We start from the raw sequence: 25,576 nt of genomic DNA, 5'->3' as shown, positions 1-25,576 counted from the left end.
ACAATATAGAGCAAGGAAGCAACTGCCAATATTTTCATCCATCCACCCTCGCATACATCTGTCCACCCCCACCCCCCCATTCCTTTAAATTTTCTGTCTGGGTCCAGGGCTACATTAGAACACAGATGGGCCATTCTGTTGTATAAAAGCTGCTTATGCTGAGGGGCAGTGGGGAACAACAGAACTTTTTAGAGCGTTATGGTATGCGAAGTGGCAAAAGTTTGCATAAGTTGGGAGTACTAGGTGGGTATACAGTCTGTCCCAGGAGGCTAGAGAGGGAGTCTTTGGAGACATGGTCTACCGGTAACACACAGGGGGTCCCGCACCGACCTCAGGGTCTCCATCTCCAGCTTTGCCCTTCAGGGATGGAGCTATGGGACTTTTGCAAGCCTTGGATGTAGTGGTGAGGTTTGCTCGAGGGACCAATGAAGGATGGCTTCTGCAGACTGAGAAATGCCAATGAGGTTGCAGGTAATAAGGGACAGATTGGTTCTAGGGTTGGGGGAGGCAAGGGTAGAGAGGAAAGATGTGTGGGAAATACCACCTGCTGACCTGTGTGAATGGGAATAAGGGCGAGGTTGGATGGCAGGAGGAGCAAGCTTAGAGAAACTTTGAGTTCTGTGTTAGACATGGTAAGCTGATGCTGCTGTGGAAATAGGTTTGGTGGTAGGGGATGAAACCATGAAGCTTGGGTACAGGATGGAGTTGAAAGGAGAAGAACTTAGTCAGAGAGAGAGGTATCAGGTTGGGGTTTCACCTTGAAGGTCAAACCTAATAGTGGACAAGGTGGCTTATTCAGGGAAGCCATATTTTGCTTGTGCCAAAGAAAGCAGAACCCTGAGACTGAGGAAGCTGTTTCTGAGGATGTGAGGAGGAGGCAGGGCAACAGTAGGTAAAAGTCACTGAAGGGATGTAACTTAGAAGGAAGGGCTGATCCAGGTGGCCCAGTGCGGCAGAACTTTGCACATAGACCAGGCATGGTGGCTCACATCTGTAATCCTGCACTCTTACTAAGAGGCAGGAAGGTTGAGTTTTGAAGCCAGCTTGGGCCACATGGTGAGACTCTGCCTCAAGAGCAATAGAAAAATGTGTGCTGGAGGTAAATATAGAAAAGTAGCCATTAGTTTCGGAGACTGGGAGGCCAGTGGTCACTCCATGAGGATGGGTGAGGGAGGAACCAGCTAATGCTGGGGATTGAAGAGAGGGGGACCTGCAGGGCTGCATCCTGCTTGGAAGTGAGTCATGATCTCAGTGTTCATCAAGCCTTTTGACTTCCTGCCACTGCCTTCCTTCTGAGCTGTCCCCATTAGCAGAGATCAGTGCAGTAGCCAGAAGACCAGGGGCTACACTGTGGGGCATGCTATTGAATTTATTGAAAAGTCATTTCTTAATGAACAGCTCACTTCTTCTCTCTCATCTCACCTAGAACGATTCTATTGTATTCAGTATGGGGTGAATCCTTGTGCAGTTCAGATCACCCATCTTCTAATTACTAATCATGTAGCTACATTATAGTGGTATGCCTTGAGAAATGACATATTATGTATCTACATGACACCTAGTTTTTATAGAATAGTAACTCTTTAATAGTGAATAATAATACCTTTAAGAAGTGAGCTGTGGTTAATCTTATGGCCTCTATCTGTGTGTTGTCATAAAATGGATGAAAACCTGGATGTTTCCATTGAATTTGTACTTTTTTCTTTTTTAAAGTGAAACAGCCCCTTTTCTTTGACTACCTGTGGAGCTTGTTAGTTATGGTTTGTTCTGTTTCCCTTTTGTAAATGGGTAAACTGAGTCATGGTGTCAAAGCTGCTCCCTCAGGTTGGCTGGAATGGTATTGGCATTTGGGGCACATGGGTTATCATGTGTCTGGAAAGAGAGCTCTGTAGATTTAGTTTTTGCTTTCTTTCTTTTGAGATGGCAGTTCACTATGTAACCTAGACTGACCCCGAGGTCAATTCCTCCACCTCAGCCTCCTGAGCGCAGGGATTACAGGTGTGCCCACATCCAGTCCTCCTTCTTTTAAGCTTTGTTTTCAGTTGGCCATAAACCACCTTTCATAGTCTGGAAAGCCCAAACAGGTTCATCCAAGGGTTTCAGGTGCCTGACTCATCAGTTCTGACAGGCCTCATGCATTGGTAAATTGTTCTGAGAGCCGTGATCCTTGAGGACTCCGCAGTAAGTACTGCTGAATTCTAGTGCTCACTGGATGCCCCAACAGTATTTGCTTGAGACACCAGTTAATTCCTCATGATGGAGGGCCCCTTGTCAGCTCAGTGGGAAGGGAGGGTGCCACGTGAGCAGATTGTAGAAGCAGGATGGACTGGTTTAATGGATTAAGCTATTTAGTAGGCATTCCACCCTTGCTTGGTGGCAACAGACTGGTGTGCTGGTGCCCCTCCCCCACACCCAAGTTCCTTTCCTAATAGGAAGTGATCAGCCGAACAATTGTTCATTTACTGAGTACATGATGAAAGGTAGTGGGTAAGTGAACTTAATTGGAGAGGCCCTTGGATCCATAGGGGATGGGAGGCAGGTCTGACCCCTGGCCCTTTGGATAAGTTGCAAGCGTCCATGGGACTAGGTCTTCCCAGTATCCAGGAACCTGGTTTCTTTGGGCAGCTCCAGCCTGCCTTTCAACGAGCTGATGAGCTTTGGTTCTCAGGTGCTCTGTATTAGGAAGACCTCCATGCGAACCCAGACACTACTTTTAAATGCTGAGTACATCTGGAATAGAGTGATGGTGTACATTTGCCCACTGTTGAGTTCATATCCACAGAGACAAAGAACGGGTGCCTTAAGGATAGGATAGAAAAATGACTCAGACACCGTTTACCAGTGCTTTGCTTTATATTATACATGGGGAAACTGAGGCTTAGGGTGGAGAAGTAATTCCAGATTCTTTGGAACAGTTGTTGCAAGTTATAGTCTGGCTGCAGCTCAAGATTCCTGGGAATGTCCCAAAGAGCACCCGCCTCTATCTTGTGTGGGATGTGTATGTGTGTGCGTTGATGCATGTGAGTGCTGGCAGCATGCACGTGCACAATGCTCTTGTGGAGGTCAGAGAATAACAGAGACCTTGTCTTCTACCGTGTTTGAGATAGGGTTCCTTGTTTTGATTCTGCATAAGCCAGGCTAGCTGGCCTTTGAACTCCCAAGGATCTTCCTGTTTCTGCCCCACATCTTGCTGTGGGAACACTGACATTTCAGATGCATATTATGTATCTTGAAACTTGAACTCAGGTCTTCATGTCCGCCCTGCAAGCTCTTTGCCAATGGAGTTATCTCTTGTACTAGCGGCTCTTGATTTCTTAGGAAATTCCCAGGCTGAGATGATCATGTGAAGGAAGGTAGCAGCCTCGTGAGCTCCTCCATATTTCTCCATGGTTTGCTTTTGGGTCTAAGCAATGCAGTCAAATTGCTCTGCTAACATCATGCATTCCTTTGCCCAGACTGGTCCCCTTTTAGAGGGCATGGATCAGAAAGGGTCATAGCCCTCTCTAAATGCCACAGAAGTGTCAGAGTCTAAATAGAGTCAGTGAGAATGAGTCGAAAGAAAGGAGTAACAAATAGGGCTGTTTCCTAAACTCCAGGTACATGCTACTTGTTGTGCATACTTTATTCATCCATCTGTTTATGCTCTGTTTATCCATCTAGCATCTTTCTATCTCTTGGCAACATTGCCAGAGAGGTGGAGTATCGAGGCTTAGAGAGGGTAACTCGATTGTCTGAAGTTGCCCAGTTTTCTATAGTTATCAGAGACTTCAACCTTTGAACCAGGGTTGGGCCTGGGTCTGGTGGTTCTTCTCTGTAGAAAGGATGGGAGGAGGGCAAGGGGCGAAGGCTGGCACTCTCCTTGCCGCCCTCCTCCTAGGTCACCTCTCCTGTGCTCCAGAGTGGCTAGAGCCAGGAGCTCTATTTAGCAAATCTCAGCTTCTGTTGCCTCGCTCCCTCTGAGCTTGTCTCAACTCAGCTGAAGAATGGGGAGGCAAAGGGGCTTGAGAAAGACAGTCTTGACTTCAACTTAGAATTTGGATCTAAAGCACCTGACTTGGTCTTAGGCTTGGGTATTTTTGTCTTTGGAATGCCATGGCTTAATATGTGGGTGGGGAAATCTGTCTGATGGGAGATACTTAGTGTCCCGTCCCCCCCCCCCCCCATGATCGGCTTTTACCCTTCGGTAACTATTGCCGCCTTGCAGAAAATGAAAAGAATTCATAACAGAGCAAAGCTCCTGGATGGGCAGCGTCGCATTTGCAGAGTCTTCCAGTGTGACACTTGTCCCCTCTGTCTTGCATTCCTTTGCAGTTGAGGGTCTTGCTAAGTGTAGAGTGTCATCTGCATTTGGTACCATTTATCTTTTGTAGGTTTCCTCAAATATCCATGGAGTTTTCATTCTCTCTAATGAATTTTACTCCTGAAATGTTTCTAAAGTACACAGAAGGTCACCTAGAAAAATGCCTGGCAAGCCTGTGTACTTGCCGCCCGCTTCCCTGGGTTCTTACTTGATTCAGACTACGGAAAGAAAGACAGCTTGTCCTGGAAGTCCATTGGTGCCCACCTGTGCCCTCTCTGAGCCTGAGGCAACCCTGACCTTGAACTGGGTAGTCATCCTTTCCGCATGTGTCCCCTAAAATTGCTTGTTTCTGAGCTTAGTATGGATCACATTCTGCAGCTTGCCTTTGAACTTCCTGTTAAGTTTCTCAGAATTACCCATGCAGGTTCAGTTCACCCCAGTTCATCTCATGAAAGCTCTGGATGCTGTGAGCTGTGGAGAAGGGCATGTGTTTTCCCCATTCTTCTGATGAACATGCCGTGGTGTGGTTTTGTTGTTTTTGCTTGTTTTGTTTGGGGGCATGTATGCAAAGGACAGCTATGGTGGAGTAGATTCTGTTCCCTTTATTTTTGAGGCGGGGTCTCTTGTTTCTGCTGTACTGCCTATGTGAGCTCCAAGCTGTCTGATTCTCCTCTCTTTGCCTCCCATCAGGATGTAGGAACACTGACACTGAGATTGCAGATGGGAGCATCTGGCTTTTCATTCCTTTTTTTTTTTTTTTTTTTTAACCTATAGGTTCCAGGGGTTGGACTGAGGACTTGCAGGATGATTTCTTTTACTTATTCAGCTATCTCACTAGCCCCTGCTTTGTGTCGCTCCATTGTGTCCCCTGTGCACTGTGCATGTTCATCAGCTGCCTAGGATGATCATCTTGGGCCTTGTGTGCCTTCAGGCCCTCTTCAGAGTCCCCAAGCATGTGTCATGCCTGGGTTCCTTGTGTTCCACTTCTTTAGTTTTTTGCAAGTCTGTGGCTGTGGATGAGAGCTTGCTGGCTCCATTAGTCACTCTGTGATTACAGTCATGTACGCCCCTTCATCAGGAGAAGCTCCTATTCCAGATGCTTTGTCCTGCCCCCCCCCCCCCCCCATTACATCGTTTGTGTCCTCCTGTGTAGTTTTGTAAGGAAATTCTACCTAGCCACACTTTGTGGTCCCACAGTGAGCATCTTTTCCCAGTGGATGGGACGTCTGAAGTGTGTTTATAGTGTTTATCACTGACCCGGAATTTCACAGTTGTATCCAACTGCCTTTTCCTTTCTGGCCTCTGCTTGTTTTGAGTCTTAGTTCAGAAATCCTTCATCATCAAGATGTGCTTTGGGGCCAGAATGAAGGTCATTTTGCTTTTCTGGCTCATTCCCTGGCTGGCATTATTATGTTACAGCCGTGCCTGCAGTGTGAGAGGGGCACAGGGGCTTAGTGTGAGCAGATGGTCTGCTGCAGAGTGGTTCCCCGAGACTGTGGAGGTAGCTGCAGTGGTCTCCTGTTGCATGGGGATAATCTTGGGGCTGACGCACAGCCCTTACTCTTGACCTCTGCCTACATCTGAGCCTGAGTGGAACGGCGATTAGCTTTATCACAAGCCCAGCTTATCACAGCCTGATGGAGTTGGGCTGCAGGCTGCCCCCTCTCCTGCCCTTCAGCTCAGCTCCACTGACCCCCTCCTGCTGTTGCTGCTGGAAGCTGCATAAGCAAAAGGTTGGGGGTGGGGGAAACTGTACTGGATTCTTGGTGCATCTGCCTGCAGCCTACCCTTGGTGAGGGCATAGGTAGGCAGGAAAAGAGAACTGTTGGACATGTGGTCAATCTCTTCCCTCTTCCTCTCTTCCTGGAAACTTAGAAAAGCCTCGTTCTGCAGGTCCAGTGTCTTTGATCCACCTGGTTGCACATGGCCAAGCAGAATTGAAGTTCAAGGCCATTCAGATAAATTCATGTCAGAACTAAACTAATTTCTGCGGAGTCAGCAGGTTCTGTCCCCATCCCTGTGGTCAGCAGCCATTTGTGGGGTGTCTCAATGTCTGGCATTTGCTTGTTGCTAGGGACACAGGGCAGCAGATGAGTCCAGGTTCTCCAGGGCCAGTGAACAGTAAGAGCAGCCTCTTTTTCATGTGATGAGTGGGATGGACAGATGGCACAGTTGTTGGCTGGTAAGTGGCTGTACTGCCATTACCTGTTGTTTGACACTTCCTGATCTACAGGTTTAAATAGTTACAAAAATTCAAAAAGCAGACAAGTATAATCAGTTTTGATTAGCTTTGATTTTTGGTTACCTGAGAAGTTCATTATCTCCCATCCCAGAAAGAAACCCAACTCTTCTCTGTGGTAGACCTAGAATACAGAAAATTGCTCTTAGTGATTTTTAAGATTTTTGAAAAATTCCATCAATGAAAGATTTATGGGATACTCTTCTCTGCCTCATCTGGTCACCTGTACAGTAAGTGGCCTTAGGCCAGTGTCATGGCCTACACAGCTGAAGTGTTTACTTTCTGGCCATCTCTAGCTGTGTGACCTTGGGTGAGTCCTGTCTTCAGTCTGTTCCTTCAGCTATAAAAGGGGCAGGTGCCTGTTTCATGAGGTTTTTCAAAGAACTAACAATAAAAAAATAGCTGTTAAATCCCTGCCACATTCAAGTGCTTGGCAGACGGTAGATCTGCCCCAGTGGAGAAGCCTGTAGGAATCAGCATCTCCAGGGCTGTTAAGGAAGTCAGAGGGTTGAGCAAAGGCCCTGGTGTGGCTCAGGGTTCAACTTGTGGATTGCATCATAAGGAGCTGCAGGCCCTTGGACTGTGGACATGAGACCTCACAAGGACAGCATTTCAGTGGCTCTATAGCTCCCCTAAACCCAAACACCATTTCCACATAGTTTTCCTCATGAAATGATGCATAAAATGAAAACATACATCCAAATATAAGGAGTAGCTTTAGCCCTAGAGGCCACAGGTCCAGATAAAAATAATTTATGGAGTTGACTCCTTGGGGAAACTGTCTATTCCAACACTTCATGTGACCTTCCCTTGCTCCCTCCATTGGCTTTCTTCCTTAGCTTATTTGGTAAGAAGGAAACAAAGCATTTCATCATCTTGGAACACTTCCTGGGAGAAACAGGCCATGAAGCTGTGTGATGGGCAGATACTGGATGGACAGCTGGGCTCGCTCATTATCCTGGTGACCTGCTCCGTCCTTGACTTGTTCCGGAGAGAAACTGTGTGTGATTTTCCTTCAGGCCACGGACCCTGTTTATAGTACATCTGTGAATATAAAGAGTCAGGTGTCCTAGGCTGAAGAATGGGATCATTTTACCCTTTCTTAGCAATATGTCTGAGTGATTGCCCTTGATCAAATGGGTAAACTGAGGCAACACTAATGGAATGAGTTCATGGGGCAGAGGGAGTCTAGATTAATAAGGCTCGGGGCCTGGCTAAACTCAGGTGCTTGGAGCCAGGCCAGACCCAGACATTCTTGTGTGACTGCTGCCTTCTTGGTGACAGCCAGATGCTCCCATATCCAAGTTTGAACAGGAAGACATTTGTGTGATGAGGACCAACTGGCTTTTGGAATTCCATAGGACAGATGTCTGAGGTTCTGTTCAATGCTCACACCGCACGGAAACAGTCCGCAGTGGAAGGGTTCTTCAGAGATGTTGTAGCTCTGCTTGTAAACAGATGATAAAGAAGAGCTCCCTAGGTGGCCCTAACCTTCTGTGGGTGAGTTTGTGTGTGTGTGTGTGTGTGTGTGTGTGTGTGTGTGTGTGTGTATACAGGTGTGTGCGCGTGTCTTAAGAAGTGAGTCACAGAGAAAACGGTGGCCCCTGGACTTGCTGGCACCTGGCAGTGGGAGACGTCTATTTGGTGCCTTGGAGAGGTGGTAGGGAAGAGCCGTCTGAGATCTGCAAGCCCGAATGTTTAGCTGCGCATGTGTGCTGGATACACGCGTCTGTGCATCTTGTTCTTGTTCTGTTCATCAGGCTCACAGATCTAGACTGTCAGGAAGTGGATGAGGAGAACGAGCAGCCATTGGGCAGAAATCAGAAAATGGAGCCTGCTGATTGTTTGCAGATATCCATTCAGACTGCACCGTGATGGATGCTGTTAGGGAGGGAGGCTGAGTGGACAGCAATGAGAAACACCAAAGGAGCCCAGCTGCCGCAATGAAATTCCCATTTCTCGGCTGGAAAAGTCAGTGTCACTAGCTGAATGCTCTGGCTGATTGTTGCAGGATGTAGTCCTGGCTGGAGTTTCTAACTGCTCCAGTTTGGTTCCCCACATCAAGTAGAGAGCTGTGGGCCAGGGGCATTGGAAAAAAGCTATAGCAGTGGGCTGCTGTCTTCTGCCTGACAAGGAAGGGCTTGGCTTTCATTTTTCCATTCTTGTACAGATGGTATAGTTATTTTCAGTTAAATGATGTTCTGCAGTTGAAACTCCTTTTGATTCTTTGGCTTAATGAAAACAAAGAGAAGAGAGGAGGAGAAGGCCAGCTTTTTGCAAATGCTGGTCAATTTTTTAAATATGTTCCAAGACACAGAGATGGGATATGTATTGCTGCCACTAGAAAGCCTTTTCAGTTGGGCTGAAAAGATTTCCAACCTCCTTTCAAGCAGACAGGGTACTTGTTTAGGTCCAGGTCCCCTATAGCCCTTACTTTAACTATGTATGCACAGGTCCCACCCACATGCTGGGACATGAGGTAAAGGTTGATGGAGCAGTTCAGGGATGGGGACTAAGGTACTAATGCCATGCCTGGTTTTCTTCTTGGAGTTGTCAGAGATCTGAATGGGAGAGCTGGGAATGGCAGATGCCTGGGATGTAGAGCTGAACAGAACAGAGTCTGTGCCAAAGGGGGTTGCATTCTGCCTAGCAGGAACATTAGTGTCGAGGCAACCACCAGCACAGGCTGGGTCAAGCAAAGCACAGGGCATGAGCAGAGGGAAGGACCAGCTTCCGGCTGGGCGTCTGGGACAGGTTCTCAGGTTTGATGACTTAAGCTGGGGTTGAAGGATGAGCAGGAAGAGGCTAGCCTATCGGATTGGATTTCTGTTAAGATTGTGAGACTTGAATGTCAGAGATGGCTTGTCCCACAGTTGGGGAGCTCTGAAATCAAGCTGTCAGTGGGGTTGGTTCCTTCTCAGTCCCTATTGCTTGGTTTACAGATGGCTGCCTTCTCTGTGTGTCTTCATGTTGTCTCTTCCACATATGTCTGTGCTCTAATTTCCTCTTCCAGTGAGGGCACCAGTCATAGTAAATTAGGGCCCACTCCAACAGCCTCATCGTGATATATTACCTCTTTAAGGACTGTCTTTAAATGCTCCCCCATTATGAAGTACTAACAATTAGGCCTACAGCGTAAAGTTTTGGAGGGATACAACACAGCCCCAAACACCAGGGGGAAAATGGGCTGAGATTCTTCTGGGTCAGCCAGCCACATGTTTGGGAGCCTGGGGGCAGGAACGATGCCCACACGGTCCAGACAGGGGTTCTAAAGGATGTTGCAGGGACTTCAGTGTCAGGGTCATGCTGGGCTCTCTAAACCAGGTGGTGAGAGTTCAGATTTGTTTGAAGGGCGCAGAGACACCATCAGCTGTACTTCAAAAGCTCACTCAGTGTGAAGAGAGGCAGCTGGAGGGAGTGAGAACTGCTAAGTAGCAGCTTGGCTTAAACAGGTATTTCTTTGCCTCAGCACTATTGACATGTCAAGTCAGATGATTCTGTGTTGTGGTTTCTCAATGGGTGATAGGAGAATTATAGCACAATACACCTGCCATTCCTAACAGTCAAAGCTACATGGTTCTTTTAGGCCCCAGACCTTTCCAAGCAAAGCTATACCCCTGGCCTGTACATGCTAATGTCAGTAATACCTTACCCCTAGTCGAGATAAGAGAAAATGTCTCCAGGCCCTGACTTACGTTCCCACAAAATTCTTCTCTGTACAGACTGCTGGTTGAAAGGGGGACAAGAGATAATGATGCAGGTGCTACTGGCCAGTGAGGCAGCTGGGCTGGGCTTGAGGGAGGCTTGAAAGACGGAATCCACAAGAGGATCTTCTCTTGTTTTGGTTTCTTCTTATGTTTTTATGTTTGATGATGTCAGTTTCCTAAGGCACGGGGCGGGGTGACCTTGTGTGCCTAAGGGGGCTCAGAAGAGCATGTGCCTATTGTATCCACTAGGCGGGGTGTCCTAGGACTGGCAGGACATTTGTGTGTAACGGATGGATAAGTTGTCTCTGAACCCACCCAGCCATTCATCAGGTCCATGTGTTGCCAGCCTCATTGATGCTTGGAGCAAGCTCTTTGGAATCTAATCTGGCCAATTTTCTGGTTCCGGAAATCTGTTTATCAGATCAAGATTTCACAGTTGCAGTGACTTTTCCAGGGGGTTTGTCTTCGGGGAGTTAGCTCCACAAAAGCGAGTCGAAGTGATTTCCAAACAAAACCGAGTCTCAGCTCTGCATTCCGCAGCCCTGAGGAATTCCTGGCTGGCTGGTGATGCTCAGAGCAGTTGCTCAAACAGCTGGAAGGTATATGGGGGGTAGGGGTGTAGAGGTTCTGAGCTAAGCATGAAGTATCTGGCTAGAATCCAGCATGTGACTGCTTTCTGGGTTCCTCCCTGTAGGCATCCAGATTTCTACCTGGAGATAATAAAGTTATTGCTCATTCTTTCCAGGGTCAGTGGTGACTTGTGCAGTTGCCTTCAGAGGAGGTCCTGTGTTGAGTCTGTGCTCTGGAGAATGGAGCATCCTCATGGACTGGGTGGCAGGATTGGAAAAATGGTGACACAGTGTGTTTGTGTTCTATTTCTGACCCATGCCCCAGGCTGTTCCTCCCCACGCCGTGCCTTTGACTCTGTTCCTTTGATCTGAAGGGCTTGTACTTTATATCAGCCTCCGCCGAAAGTGCCACTTCTTTCTTGGAGTCTTTCTTGTTTGCCTTGAATTCTAACTAGAAAACATTGGGATGTGGGTGTTTGTATTCTTGTGTCTGTATAAGTGCACAAATGTATATGTGTTTTTGTGTGTATGGGGTCTACATGTATGTGTGTTCATGGATGTGTGAGTGTAGGTCAAAGCTAAGGAAAACCTTAGCTGTTGTTTCTCAAGGCCTGACCACTTTGTTTTTTGAGACAAGGTCTCTCATTGGCCTGGAACTTGCCAAATAAGCTAGGTTGGCTTATCAGGAAGCCTCAGAGATCCACCTACCTCCACTTCCCTTGGTATCATGGGTGTGTGTGTGTGTGTGTGTGTGTGTGTGTGTGTGTGTGTGTGTGTGTTCGTTCTAGAGATTGGACTCAGGCCCTCATGACTGTATGGCAAGTACTTTACCAACTGAGCCATCTCCTGAGGGCCCCCCCCCCCAACTCATCGGCCTTTTAAAGTAAGAAAATGTCACAGTCTTTGTGCTCCTTCAGAAGATTCTTCTGGCCAGAAGACAGATTGAGACTTGGGGGAACAAACTGTGAGGCAGGAGGCTGAGTTGGAAGTTGTAGTCAGTGGTGATGCCCATGGGATTATAGCTGCGTGGACTAGAGTCCTAGTTGCAGTGACGGAGTTGGGGTTGGCCATGTCAGGACCGATAGAGTGAGCAAGGGGTGGGGTTGGGATGTACTTGGGCTGGGTGGAACCTTTTGCTATAGCTTCCCTATTGGAATGAAGGATGAACACTCATTTCTGAAGAGCAGTGTGTATATGGGTTGCTAATTTAGTATCGGATAGCAGATGGTCTCCAAGAGGGTATCCACAGCACGAGGGCTTGTATGATGCCTGTGTCCATCCCCATTGGCTCCTGCTTGCTCGCCCCAGTTAGAAACGTACTTTTAGTTCTACTTCCAAAGTAGCTCTGCCAGACGACCATGCCTCTTCTCTATTCGTGAAGAAGCCGGGCAACACTCCACAGAGAGAAGCTAACAGGAGTTTGGTGCTAGCTGGTGAACAGCAGTTGACTAGGAGACACGGTGGCATGAAGGGAGTTCTAGGCAGTAAACAAACAAACAAACAAACAAATGAAAGGAAAAAGGTGCACAGGAGGCGAATTGTGTGAGGGGATGTAAGAGGGAGCTGAGCCTGAGGTGAAGCTACTTCCTTTGGCAAAGCTTGTGAAAGAAGATCATGAGTCTTGCTCTCTTGTTCCCCGTAGGCAGCTCTAGAAGGCCATGCTCCTAACACCTTAATGTCAGTAAGGAATTCAGGGTGCACACATCCTTCCATCTTTCCTTCACAGCACAAGTGTCTGCTCATAAAGGCCTAGTCTTGTTTAATGACTCGAGACGTTTAGAGCCACAGTGTGCTGGCAGACTGGTCTTTTCCTGTAACACAGTTTTGCTTCTAGATGGCTACTTATCTCCCAGCCTTTAATCACACTGGCTCAGCTTCATCTGACCTATCAGATCTTGGCTCTCTGGAAAATCTGCCTCTAAGATTTGAGGTAGATAAGCTCTGTACCTTCCCATCCCAGCTCACATGAGGTCTGTTTAATTTCCTGTCTAAGGGTGGTGCTGGGTAGGGTCCTTGGCATTTATGATTGCTTAGTGGACTTGAACCTGAGCCTGGGGACTTGGTTCTACCTCCAGTAACTCTTGGATAGTATAGTGATCTGGACAGCTTCCTGGGGGTTAGCAGGCCTGAGTACAGGTTTCATATGTCAGGCAGATTGATTGTAGATGGAGGTCTCCTATTTCTGGAGGGAATGATCTCCCGGTATTCTTGCCAACTTGGCTCCAAGTCAAGGACTCTGTGATTGTAGGGGCTGTGAGTCGGAGGCTTTGAAGGCTTGCACTGTTGGGGATATTTGGGGTCTAGGGCATACTCCTGTCTGGAACTTGAAAGAACATTTGGGAACATATCATGGAACCCAAAAGAAGGAGTAACACGCAGTTATGAGCTGCCAAATGTGGGTACTGGGAACCGAACTCTGGTGCTCTGGAAGAGAGAGCCACAGGTGCCCTTAACAATTGAGGCATCTCTTTAGCCCCATTTCTCACAGAGCTCCATGAGAGAGATGAGCACCTGTCACATGCTGGACACTGACTGCTTCCTTTGCCTTGCTCCAGCTAGTTCTTCAGCATCTTTGTACTGAGGTGGGCCAAGGTATAAGTGCTTCTCATAGGTGAGGAAACAGGCGCAGAAAAGCAAAGATACCCAGTGGATGTCTCCTCTGGGCTACACGTCCATCTTTCCAGCTAGGCCAGGGCTCAGGCCCTTGGCCGTGGTCATTGTGTCTCTGACGACCTGTTCTCTCTCCTTACAGAGAGCCAGCTGCTCCCTGGGAACAACTTCACCAACGAGTGCAACATCCCAGGGAACTTCATGTGCAGCAACGGCCGGTGCATTCCAGGTGCCTGGCAGTGTGACGGGCTGCCTGACTGCTTCGACAAGAGTGATGAGAAGGAATGCCGTGAGTGGCCGCCTGTGGTTGTGGGCAGGGGTGCGTAAGGGGGGCATTTCAGGCCGAGAGCAGGAAGTCCAGTCAGTCTTGGACCTTGTGCCCTGTTTGCCGTGAGCTAGTGGGCCAGCTTTCCTTCTGTCTTTGAGCAGTGTGGTCTGTGTAGAAGTGTAATATGGTAGAAGAGCCCTTGCTTGGGTGAGCAGAGGAGACCCCCTTTCCTAGATGCTACCCTCACCTTCAGGATCCCAGGCATGTTCTGGGATACCTCTCAATCAACAAGGACCATGTTTGGCTGCCTTGGTCCAGGGCTGGAGACTATCTGAATGTGTGGTAGAATGCTCTCAGTGATTCCCCGAGGGTGTATTATGTCAGTGTTCTGTGCCGAGTAGATAGATACTCAGCTCATGTCCCTGTGCTTCCCTGTCTCCTTTCTCTGTATATGGTCACGGCCTGGGCCTTCGCTGGGCTGTCCCCTTTTGATGAACACCAGCATGGGATGGTCTCTGTGGTCCTCTCCATCCCACCTCTTCTTTAGCTTCTTGTCCATTTTGTGCCCCTGAAACATGCATAAGATCTGGGTTGAGGATAATCCCCAGGAAAGGAGGCACCTCGGACAGTGGAGGGGCTGGGATGTCCAGTGACCATCCTCCCTGCCCTGAAGAGTTTTCTCTTCTTCCCGAGTTGGTCTCAGCACAGTGAGCTTGGCTCTGGTTCATCCTCCTGGCATCCTGGCAGGTAGGCAACACCAGGAGGTGTGGCCCTGGCTCGTCTGATGGGTGACTGCCATGGAGCCATACATCTCTGCTCTTTCATAGACTTCGGGAGCCAGGCCATGTGGCACTTCTGCCCGGAGGACTCTCTGTTCTGGCTCTGCTGTGGCTCTGGGAGACAGCTGGGGACAAGGCCCTGACAGGATAGGAACTTGAACTTTTAGCAGAGCTGTTCCTGGGGTTTGAGGTTCTGTCTGTTGATGCACAGGAAGGAGCACTGAGTTTGGAGCCACCACATGAGCCAGATACTCACTCGCTAATGATATGCTCATGCAGACATGCTTCCTACATTCTGAGGCTGGCCTCTCACCTGGCATGAGGGTACAGTATCCTCCATGCCTGCTTGTGCCCTTCAGAGAAGATTTGGGGAGGAGAAGACTGGAGAGACTTGGAGGCTGTGTTAAATCTTGTTGTGTGTGATTTTTTTCTCATTAAATTGTTAGGCCTAATACATTCTCCTTCTTATTATTATTCTTTTCCTTTTTTCCTAAACTGCTTTTTTGAGAAGTATTAGGTCTCTTTCACTGTGTCCTTATAGCATAACTTTAAAACTTTTAGAAATACAGCATTTTTTAAAATTGAGTTTCAAGTGTGATAGAATGTGTGAGCCTTGTCTTCGGCCCGGCTTTAAGGAGTATTAAACACTCTATAAGAGTCTGGAGTCCCCATTTTCAGGACACTGTGTGCTGTAGCAGTAGCTATAGACTATCATTAGCTGGCTGGCAATATTCAGCCCACGGGTGTGTAAAGGAATGCAGGATTAGCAGCTAGTCCAGCCCCACCTCTGTCAGTAGCAGCCGTGACATTACCGACTTCTCTGGAGGTCTCTGCCTTCCTGGGTGCAGCCTAGTATATTAGAATTCATGAAGAAATGGGAAGAGGTGGTGGAGAGAGAATGTTTTTAGAAACGTTGTGGCGGCAGCTGCTTGGAGCTACTTGGAGCTGCTTGGTTTGGTTTGGAGCAGGCGCATTCCTCGCTGTCCTCCCTCCTCCTCTTCTCCCCAAGTGTGGCAGAGACCCAACAGGCATTTGCTTAGTCTTTGGATGCAGACATAATTAATTTTTTTAACTATACCTACAAACACATTGCCCACCCAGCTTTTGCTTTAAATTGAGAAAACAACTCTTGAAAGTTTAGATAAGAAAGGAAAGGGGAAAGTCTTTTTCTAAGAGAAATTGAATTTCATAATCGAGTTGAGTGTGGGATTTTGAGGAAGGCCATCTAGACTCAGACATGGTCCTCTCCTGCATCCTTAGGTGAATATGTGATTTTAGAAAAGTTTCCAGAATATTCTAATGTAGAATCTACTGGTGGTAGTAAAGAAAGTTCTTTACTCTGATAAGACCCCGTTTTGATTTCTCCCAGTGTGAACAGGAAGACTTCTAATTGTGAGCACTCTGGTGATGTCTTGGAGTGTGTGAGCACCATGTTGATATCTTGGTGTGTGTGCTGAAAGCACTGGAATGGGGCCTCTGTACCAGGAGTGTAAGCACAATTGCCCGGCAGTCTGCACAGACTGTTAAGTAGTTGTCATAAGGGTGTGATTGTGTGGCTTTCTGTTTCTCCTCCCATTTTCGTGTGTGTGTGTGTGTGTGTGTGTGTGTGTGTGTGTGTGTGTGTGTGTGTGTGTATGGGGGTATGTCTGTATGTGTGTATATATGGAGGCCTGAGGTTGACATTGGAATTACCCTCCATTGCTCTTGCCTTTTCATTGAGGCAGACTCACTACTCAGTTAAATCCAAAGCACCACTATGGCTAGTTTTCCAGCTAGCTAGCTTGCTCTGAGCTACCCTTATCTCTGCCTTCCAAGGCTGGAGTTAGTGGTGGAGATCTGAACTCCAGGCCTCATGTGTTCATGGCAAAAGCTTCAACCACTGAGGCATCTCCCCAACCCATGCCTTGCTTTTTCTGTTTAACGTTAGCTGTGTTTCTATGTGTTTATAATAATCATTTTGTGAAAGTATATGCACTGCAACTTAGTCATGCTCATTGCATATCTTTTACTTAAAAAAAAAAAGAATTTTTCCCATTACATGTAAATGTATATGTCTGCATTGGATATAGTGCACTTGACTACTTTCAGAGGCTGTAAGAGGGCATCAGATACCCTGGCAATGGAGTTAGATGATTGTGAGCCATCTGACATGGATGCTGGGAGCTAAACTCAGGTCCTCTGGAAGAGTAGCAAGCACTCTTAGCCATTGAACCATCCTTCCCGCCCTGTTCTATTTTTGGCTTTTGTTCATCACTGTGTTTAGAATCATTTAAGAGACTTCCTGTATAGGTGACCAAAATGCATGGTGGGCTCAGCCTGAGCCAGTGGCACAGGGCTGAAGGCCGAGGTGACAGTTCTCTCTCTCTCTGGGAGCAGCAAATGGAGAACCTTCCCACCTTCATGGAAAGAAGTTTCTTTGAAACAACTGTCTGCCTCAGAGAACACGGCGGCCACTGTCACTCATGAGAGGTCATGGCGTCAAGAGGTCTGTGAGGCTTTGGCATTGAGAAGATAATGTTACAAAAGGGATTGAGAATCCTTGCCCTTTTTAAAGGGCATGGAGGAGCCTGGAGATGTGTCTCGTGGTGGGACGTGGTCTTGTGGTCAGCTCTTTCATATCTTTCAAATGTAGAGGAAAGACGTTTTGGAAAATAAGAAATTCTATCATCAAGATGAAAAAATAATCACATACTGTAAAAATGGCGGGGGAGGACAAAGGAATCACATCAGAGCCTGTCTCTGTTACAGCTTGGGAACTTTCACGTGGGCCTTGTTCTGCTTGTATCTCCGTGGAAGTTCCAGTTTTCACTTCGAAGTGTTCATATAACGTTGTATCATGCTGTCATCTTCTTCTTTTTCTGTATTTCTCTGTCGTCTGAATGCCTAGATAATAATCCACTGATACACTATTATTCCTTACTCTTGTTTTGTGGTACTGCTTGGGATTGAACCCGGGCTTCTGTATGCCAAGCAAATGTCTGTTCTGAGCTTCCCCTTCAGCCCACTGTGAGTCTTGTTCAACTTTCCACTACTGAAGGGTCTTCAGCATGTGGGCATGCTAGTGGAGATGGCTTTCTCCCTTTCCTTGAGCTGGATTCTCAGAAATGAAGTTGACTACACCGAGGGGTGGGAGCTTTTCCTGCCTCTGCCCACAGACTGCCCATCTGGTTTGCTAAAGGTCTGCACCAGTTTGCTTTCACTGGCCAGGAATGAAGTCTGGGACTTATTCTAGTCTTGGCAGCATTGAGTAATAGCTTTAAAATAAACTCCCTCTTCCTGGCCAATAGTTGAGAGTAGTTCATGTATTTTACATTTTTTTTTTAAATCAACAAGGTAGAATGCTTATATCTTTGGTTATTAGTTGTATTTCCCTGTTAAGTATCTGTTGCTGAACTAAAATTAATTTTCATCTGGACCCAACAGACGTTAACTGTGCTACTGCAGAATGCTTCTGAGGACCCCCCTTTTAGAGCTGGGGGAGGGGCTTTGTTTTGCCATGCTTCTAATATATTTCTGTTCTTTGTTAGTGGATTGCCCTCAGTGATTATTTTCTTCAGATCACTTTTCATATCTTCCCTCCATTATTTGTGGTTATAAAAAGAAGAGAGAGACATTTCAGGAAAATGCAGTCGCTCCATGAGATCACTCATTGTGAGGGACGACAGAGAATATATGCCTGAGTGTCTGAGGGGTTGTATGAAACCAGACACTTAACATTTTAGTAACTCATTAGGTTGTCACAGAAGTTTTTCCGGGAAGGAGCTGTTGTCACAGAGACAGCAAATACACAGAGCTTGCCTTTTGGCCCGGAAAATAAGACCCCATTGCTTTCCTTCATTAGAGGCCCCCAGGGGTCTTTTTGTTTACCCCTGTAGGCTACTAACTGGACAAATAGAATCTGTGGATTCTGTTGCCTGTATTGTGTTCGTTGTAATTAATAGATACTCCTCTAACTAATACAAGGAGATGGTTGGCTTATAAAGAAAAGAGGTTTATTTTTGCCCACGCTTTTAGAGGTTTTAATTCAGGACCCAGTTGGCTCTGTTGCCTGTGGAAGATAGTATGTCGTGTTGGGAGAGTGCACAGTGAAGAAAAACCTCATGACTAGGAAGCAGAAAAGAGAATGGGGATGAAGATCTGGGGCTTCATCATCCCCTTCAAGGAGGACACAGCCCCAGTGGCTTAAAGGCCTCTCACTAGACTACCTCTTTAAAGATTTACTATCTAATTATGTGTAGATGTGTGTGCCTGTGTGTTTGCATGTGTGTAGGTGCCTGTGGAGGCCAGAGGGATGGAGATGTGAACTGCCCATAATGGGTGCTGGCGATCAAACTCATGTCCTCTGGAAGAGCAGCAAGTGCTCTTAACTCTCCAGCCATATCACTAACCCTGGGCCCTCTTAAGGCTCTGTTACCTCCTCATTCTGCCACTAACTTGGGTTTATGGGGGACATTCAGTCAAAACTTTAGGGAAAAAATTCAGAACATCAATAATGTTTTTCTATAGTAATGATTTTTCAGATGGCCTTTAGTCCTCTGAAACCTTTTCTTAGAGGCAAAGGGACATTCACAGTGATAGAGCGATACAAATGTCTGGAGTCAGTGCCTGGAGACCTTCCTGTTCTGTGCTGGCCTCCAGACTCTTATCTCTGTGTCCCAACAAAGCTGGGGAGAGATTTTGAATGTTGGAGTTTCTCCTCACAAGGTGGCTTATTTCTCCTTGGGAAAATTGCATAGACTGGTGTCTTTGGTCGTGCGTGGGGAATTTTAGCGTTATGCATGGGTGCATGCATGGATATCCAATAGGACGTGGAAGAGGAATTCAAAGACTTGGTCAAATGAAAACATTTTAATGACTCTCCAAAACCAGAGGCGGGAAAGGTAGGTGCAGATTTGGAGTTGAAATCCCATTTGCCTTCTCTGTTCCCAGCTGTTGCTTACACCTTGTTCGGGTATGATGGTGGGAACCCAGGAGGTAGTTTCAGCGGCAAGTTTGGAACTCTTGACCCCCAGAAGTGGAAGGGGTGGGAGTGTGCTTCCTTTCTTTTCTTTTTCTTTTTCTTTTTCTTTTTCTTTTTCTTTTTCTTTTTCTCTTTTCTTTTCTTTTTTTGTCACTGTCCTAGACTTCTGCCTCTAGGTGGCACCACATGGAATGTTTTCTTCTGAGCTAGTAGACACAGAGCAAGTACAGTGTTCTGTGGTGTTTGAGTTTCTAAACTTGAACCGCAATTTGGTTATTTCACCAAGGTACCTTCTAGTGGCTTCATAGGCGAAAAGATCAGGGAATCAGGGCATGCACATGGATTGTATTCAGCGTGCTTTAGGGTGGTGACTGTTGGCGTGCTGTGGCCAGGGAAGGCAGACAACCTCTCCATGAATTGTGGGATGCAGCTACAGCAGAATGGAGTTTTCACTTCCAGCTGTGTCAAAGCAGAGTTGCCACACTACCAATGTTGTGACTCAAATTTGTGACATCTGCCACATTCTAAAGTTGAAATCCTAAGGCATGGATTCAACTTGTTGGGTGATGGAGTTTAACAGAGTGTATTAGTTACCTTTCATGCTGTTGTGACCAAATATCTGATAGACAGCATAAAACGGAGGGAAGGTTTATTGTTCACCTTTTCAGAGGCCTCAGGCCATCACCATGTGAAGGCATGGCGGAGAAGCCAGGAAGAAAGAGACAAGACAGGAAGAGTCGAGGCGAGATATAGCCCCTGAGACATATCCCCAATGATCTGCTCTAGCCAAGCTTCACTTCCCGCCTTTCATCATTGGTAATAAGGACATCATATTCATTATGAATCCACCATGGGATCAGTCCATTGACTAGGCCAGAGAACTCATGATCTGATGCTCTTGAGAAACACCCTCATAAGATGTACCCCAAGGTGTGCTTTACTGAGCTCTCAGGCATTTATTAACCCAGTGGAGTTGACAATTACAATTAAATATCACAAAGACATAATTCAATTAAAATAAGATCACAGAGTGGGCCTTAAATCATCACAGCTGAAGTCCTTCCTAGAGGGAAAATTTGGATCCAGCCATGAAGAGAAGATGTTGTTAAGCTGTGGGGCAAAGAGAGCCATCTGTAAACCAAGGTGAGAGGCCTGTGTCTGTCCCCTGGGGCTCTCAGAAATGCCAGCTCTGCACATACATTGATTTTGGACATCTGTCATCCAGAATTATGGAAAAATAAGTTTCTGTTGTTGAAGATTTTCTGCTTGTGGAACTTTGCTCTGGCCACCCCTGTACCCTAATGCAGCTATGGACCCACCACTGTTGTGTTTTAAGTTGTCACCTAGAGATGCACAGGTGTCCTACACTCATGAAGCATGGCTTTCACAGGCACTGGCTTCTGCCTTCTCAATGATTTGAACATAAAAGTGTGTTCAGACCTTAAATCCCAGTACCAAGAACACACCCTAACTTGGAAGCGGGGTCACTTCAGATGTGAGTAGTTAATATGAGGTCACACCATAGTTACAGGAGCTCTTGTGCTGTGGATATTGCTCTGTAAATAAAGTTCTGATTGGCCAGTGGCCAGGCAGGAAGTATAGGCGGGACAAGAGAGAAGAGAATTCTGGGAAGTAGAAGGTTGGGGGGAGACACCGCCTACCGCCGCCATGAAAAGCAACATGTAAAGACACTGGTAAGCCACAAGCCATGTGGCAAAGTATAGACTAACAGAAATGGGTTAATTTAAGGTAGAAGAAGCAGATAACAAGCAGCCTGCCACGGCCATACAGTTTATAAGCAATATAAGTTTCTGTGTGCTTTCTTGGTTGGGTCTGAGCGACTGTGGGACTGGCGGGTAAGAGAGATTTGTTCTGACTCTGGGACAGGTAGGAAAACTCTAGCTACACTCTTGTTGCAATCTGAATGGTGACCCAAGAAGGTACTGTGAAGCAATGAGGGAGCGATACCATCTGACAACAGGGATGTGATGCAGCGGCCAGCCAGGAAGTGCCAAGGGCGGACAGTGTTCCCTAGAAGCCACGAAGAGGTGAGGAAGGGAATCTAGCCAGGATCTCTGGGGGAATGAGGCCTGGTGACCACTTGCTCCTGCCACACAGCCTCCGGAGAACAGCTTTGTTTCCATAGCCCACTCCATTTGTGGAACTTCAAAATGGCTGCCCTGGGAATGGAATCTGCTCACTTTCCAAGGGGCCACTAAAACTACTAACACTCCTGTGGCCAGCTTGGAGTTGACCTTCACTGGCCTGCCATACTTGCCCAGTCTCTCAGGGACAGTCCTGTTCTCTGTTTCTGCATGAATGTCTACTGTGCCGCACAGGAAGTGTCCCTGTTCCTGCAGGTCTTGACTCTGGCTAGCCACTGTGAAGTACTGAACTCCACAGGCTTCTGAAGGAGCTGAGCCTCTGACAGCAGAAGTGGCCTTTACAGTGGCCCAGAAAGTGACTGTGGCTTCATGCTGAGCTGTGTGCATTCACTTGTGTGGTCTTTCTTTCCTATTGCATTATTTTGCTGTGTGTTTGTTTTTAAATACCTCTGGTAACTCAGTCATGTCTGGACCTGCAAGTTCTTCCATCCTAAAGGTGATATTGTAGACCCTGTAGTTCAGAACAAGGCTGTAAGAGCCAGACTATGCTGGATTCCCACAGCTTCTGAGACTCTACTCATCTATAAAATGGGACCATCATGCACCTTCACCAGAAGGCATGTTCAAAACAGTCATCACATGGTGTTCTTATCAGAAAGAATGTATAATATACTGTCCATCTGTGACTAAGCAGATGTGTATAAGATCTCGTACCGAGCCCGCGTAAGAGCAGCTCTCAGTAAATTGTAGGGAGCCTTTCTACCTGTTTTGCTGATGATGTTTGTGCCCAGCATGGTGTGGTCAGCCACTGCTCCTCATGTCCCTGCCCCTCACTTTCCTACACTCCAGGATGACAGAGGGGTTCTGCTGCAGAGTTAGCGTTGTTTCCTGGATTAGCTTCTTTTCATTTGAGGGAGTCTTTAGCCATCCAGGGTGGAAATGCCCTTCAGTTTAACACTCCAGAGAGCCAGCTAGATAACCTAGCTGGTGCCAGAGAGAAGAAAACAAATATTTGCAGGCTGAGGTAAGCTGGGTGACTGAGAGGGCAAGGAGGTCTGGAGGTGCCACCTGCATTCCTCCAGAGACTCGGTCCCCAACTGCCACAATGGCTCCAGTCAGCTTGTCCTCAGCTCTGCTGCAGCCACACACCATTTAACACCTAAGTGGCTCTGGGTGATGGTGTTCTGCTCTGTCTCCTGTGTATGAGAAGACCTTCCACCACACACACTGGCGTGGAGCCATCCTAAAGCTTGCTGCGGCAACCCTCTCTTTCTACCCCAGATGTGCATTTCATGCCTGTCTAGCCCATCTTAGAAGATTCTTAGTTCTGATGTTGGAATCGTTTATTCCTCAGTAGGACCTGCCAGTTACCTAAATATGAACACTTCCAGATTGTCAGGCTTGATGTAAACCTTATCTCTTGCAGAGTTTCCTAAAAAGCTCCTGGTAGGTTTTTTTGTTTTTCCCCCTCCCCCAAAAATACCAGCAAATTTGCTCAAGGTGAAAAAAGACAAAGCACTCCCAAACTCCCCAGGCATATCAATTTCTTAGGATTTCTAGAATGCAGTACAATAAACTGGATGACACAAAGCAGCAGAAATGTGTTCTTCCACACATTGGAGGCTAGAAGTGCAAGGTCCAAGTGTTGAGGCAGGTGTGTTCTCCATGGAGGATAGACTGAATATAAATATATTTGAATTGGCTATTACACTCTTTCTTCTATCGTCTGGAACATCTTGACTTCTCCACTTCTGTGATGAGGAGGTACTCAGCATGTTAGTTTGTGAGAACGGCAGTCTGGCAAAGCTGTGCTTTTCACAGCCATGGGTAGGCAGAGTGCTATAGATGAGACACACTGTCACCAGCTTTCTGCTTCCCAGCCTGCCTACACTCTGGGATGGCTGCGACTGGATGTCCCAGCTAGTTCAGGGCTTTTAAGTTTAGTGTGTTTGCCTTGTTCAGGACACTTAAGAATACGAGTCAGCTACTAATGTTTATAAGCTAGAAGCTCACACATAAAGATTGGGCTTATCAGGCTTTTTTTAAGAAAAAGAAAAAAGAGAATTGACATTGGAATCTACACTTACCAAAACCTTCACACTCCACATCTATCCCGCATTTCAACTTCTTGTTCATGTGAAGGCCTTCAAGAGGGCTGTAGTTGTAAGATGGATAGTCCCCTCCATACTTCTGATGGAGTCAGAAAACATGGGGCCCTAGAGTGACCAGCACAGTGTTTTAGTGCTTAGTGGCACATAAAACAGTGGTGTCTTAGTTAGGGTTTCTATTGCTGTGAAGAGACACCATGACCACAGCAACTCTTATAAAGGAAAACCTTTAATTGGGACTGGCTTACAGTTCCAGAGTTTAGTCCATTATCATCATGGCAAGAAGCATGGCAGCATGCTGGTAGTCATGGTGCTGGAGAAGAAGCTGAGAGTTCTACATCTTCAGGGAACAGGAAGTGAACTGTTCACTGGATATGGCTTGAGCATATATGAGACCTCAAAGGCCACCCCTACAGTGACACACTTCCTTCAACAAGACTACACCTACTGCAACAAGGCCACACCTCCTAATAGTGCCACTCCCTATAGGCCAACCATTCAAACACATGATTCCATGGAGGCCATTCCTATTCAAGCCACTATAAGTGGCATGCCCTGCCATCAGTATTAGACTGGTAGTATTTTGTGCTTCAACCAAGGATGTTGAACATTTCCCAACAGAAAAATGCACCTGTGTGTATGCCTGCCTTAGGGTGTTGGGCTGGCAGGATGGTAGCTGGCATATATAGTGGGAGAGGCCTGCTGTGTAGCCTCATTGCCTGTGTCAAATCCTTAGTCCATCCTGTGGAACCATGGTACCTGGGCAAGATACTGCCTTGGTGTCCCTTCAATCCCATGGGCATTTTGGGAGAACAGAATGGAGCCCCAAACTCCTCCTCTATCTAATAAATAAACTGTGATTGGCAGAGGAGGCATGCTTCTGGTGTAGATTCTGCACCTGCTCTTGGCTAGCCACTTCCCTTTCTGTGGCCTCAGCTTTTGTCTGTGATTTGGAGTGGGACAGAGTGAGAACACACAGGAAGGTGTGGGCACCATGTACTTGTCTGATACTTAATATGGCCAACGTCCCTCTCTCTGCCTTCCCCAGGGATACATCATGTCCCATAGGAGGAGGTCTCTAGGGTGGCCAGAGAATTTCAATGCAGGTTCCCACATGCTCTTTCAGGCATCAAAGGCAAGTTGGATAATTATTCAGATTCTAAGTTAAGGAAGGTGAACTGTTTGATTTGAAAACTACTGTGGATGTTCAGAGAGACAGTACATGGAACAGAAATTAGCATCTCTCCTCCCTAGAGCCATATGCTGGAGGTAGAATAGCTGGACATGTGGTAGGGGGTGCCCAGAGGAGGGTATAGCTCAGGCCCAGGTGAAGGACCCCATGTCCATGGCTGAGTTCTCCAGCTCCCAGTGGACCATCTCCCACCACTTGGAAGAAGAGAAGGGTGATGAGAGCCCAGGGTCCCTCTCTCTTGAAGCTGAGACAGAAGGTCCAGGCCCTGGTTCGGGGAGAAGATGAACTGAGTCTGTGGAATTAAGGCTTCCAGGAGCTTAGAGAGAAAGCTAGGAGGCTTGCCCCATTTGATGTCATTCTGAGAAGAGCAACTCCTTAGTTAGTCACAGAATATCCTTATTTGTGCACAGTTGTTATTGTTGTTGTTGTTATTATTATTTCAGAGCTTTTTGTCCCATATCCCTGTCCATGCCCTTCTAGCCCTGTTCTGATGAACAGGGGGACTTGGATAAATGTACTAAAATCTGACCAACAACACCCCAACTTTCTGCGTCTCTCCTACATGGAAGCTGTCCTTTGGGACCTGCCAGCACTGTCACCAAGCAAGGGCTTTAGCAGTGTGGAGTCTTCTTGGAGCCATCCTTTGAGTTTGCCTCATCCTGTCTATCTCCCCGTCTCCCACTTCCAGCAAGCTCCACTGCTAGGAGCATGGCGCTGCCTCTAAGAGAATCCTAATGAA

The 25,576-nt window shown here is 47.0% G+C and overlaps 1 protein-coding gene across 2 annotated transcripts in view; it reads left to right on the top strand.

The window, feature by feature from the left end:
* Window positions 1–25,576, top strand: part of Ldlrad3 (low density lipoprotein receptor class A domain containing 3) — a 236,242-nt gene that overhangs the window by 61,216 nt on the left and 149,450 nt on the right. The window contains exon 2 of one of the 2 annotated variants that reach the window (XM_036186090.1): window positions 13,568–13,714. In XM_036186090.1, coding sequence (XP_036041983.1) covers window positions 13,568–13,714 — 147 coding nt within the window. Of the gene's footprint in view, window positions 1–13,567; window positions 13,745–25,576 lie in introns of both variants that reach the window. The other variant, XM_036186089.1, reaches the window with a different exon arrangement.

The sequence above is a fragment of the Onychomys torridus genome, chromosome 4, assembly GCF_903995425.1.
Source record: "Onychomys torridus chromosome 4, mOncTor1.1, whole genome shotgun sequence".
Lineage (NCBI taxonomy): Eukaryota > Metazoa > Chordata > Mammalia > Rodentia > Cricetidae > Onychomys > Onychomys torridus.
This window is presented reverse-complemented; position numbering and strand designations above follow the sequence as displayed.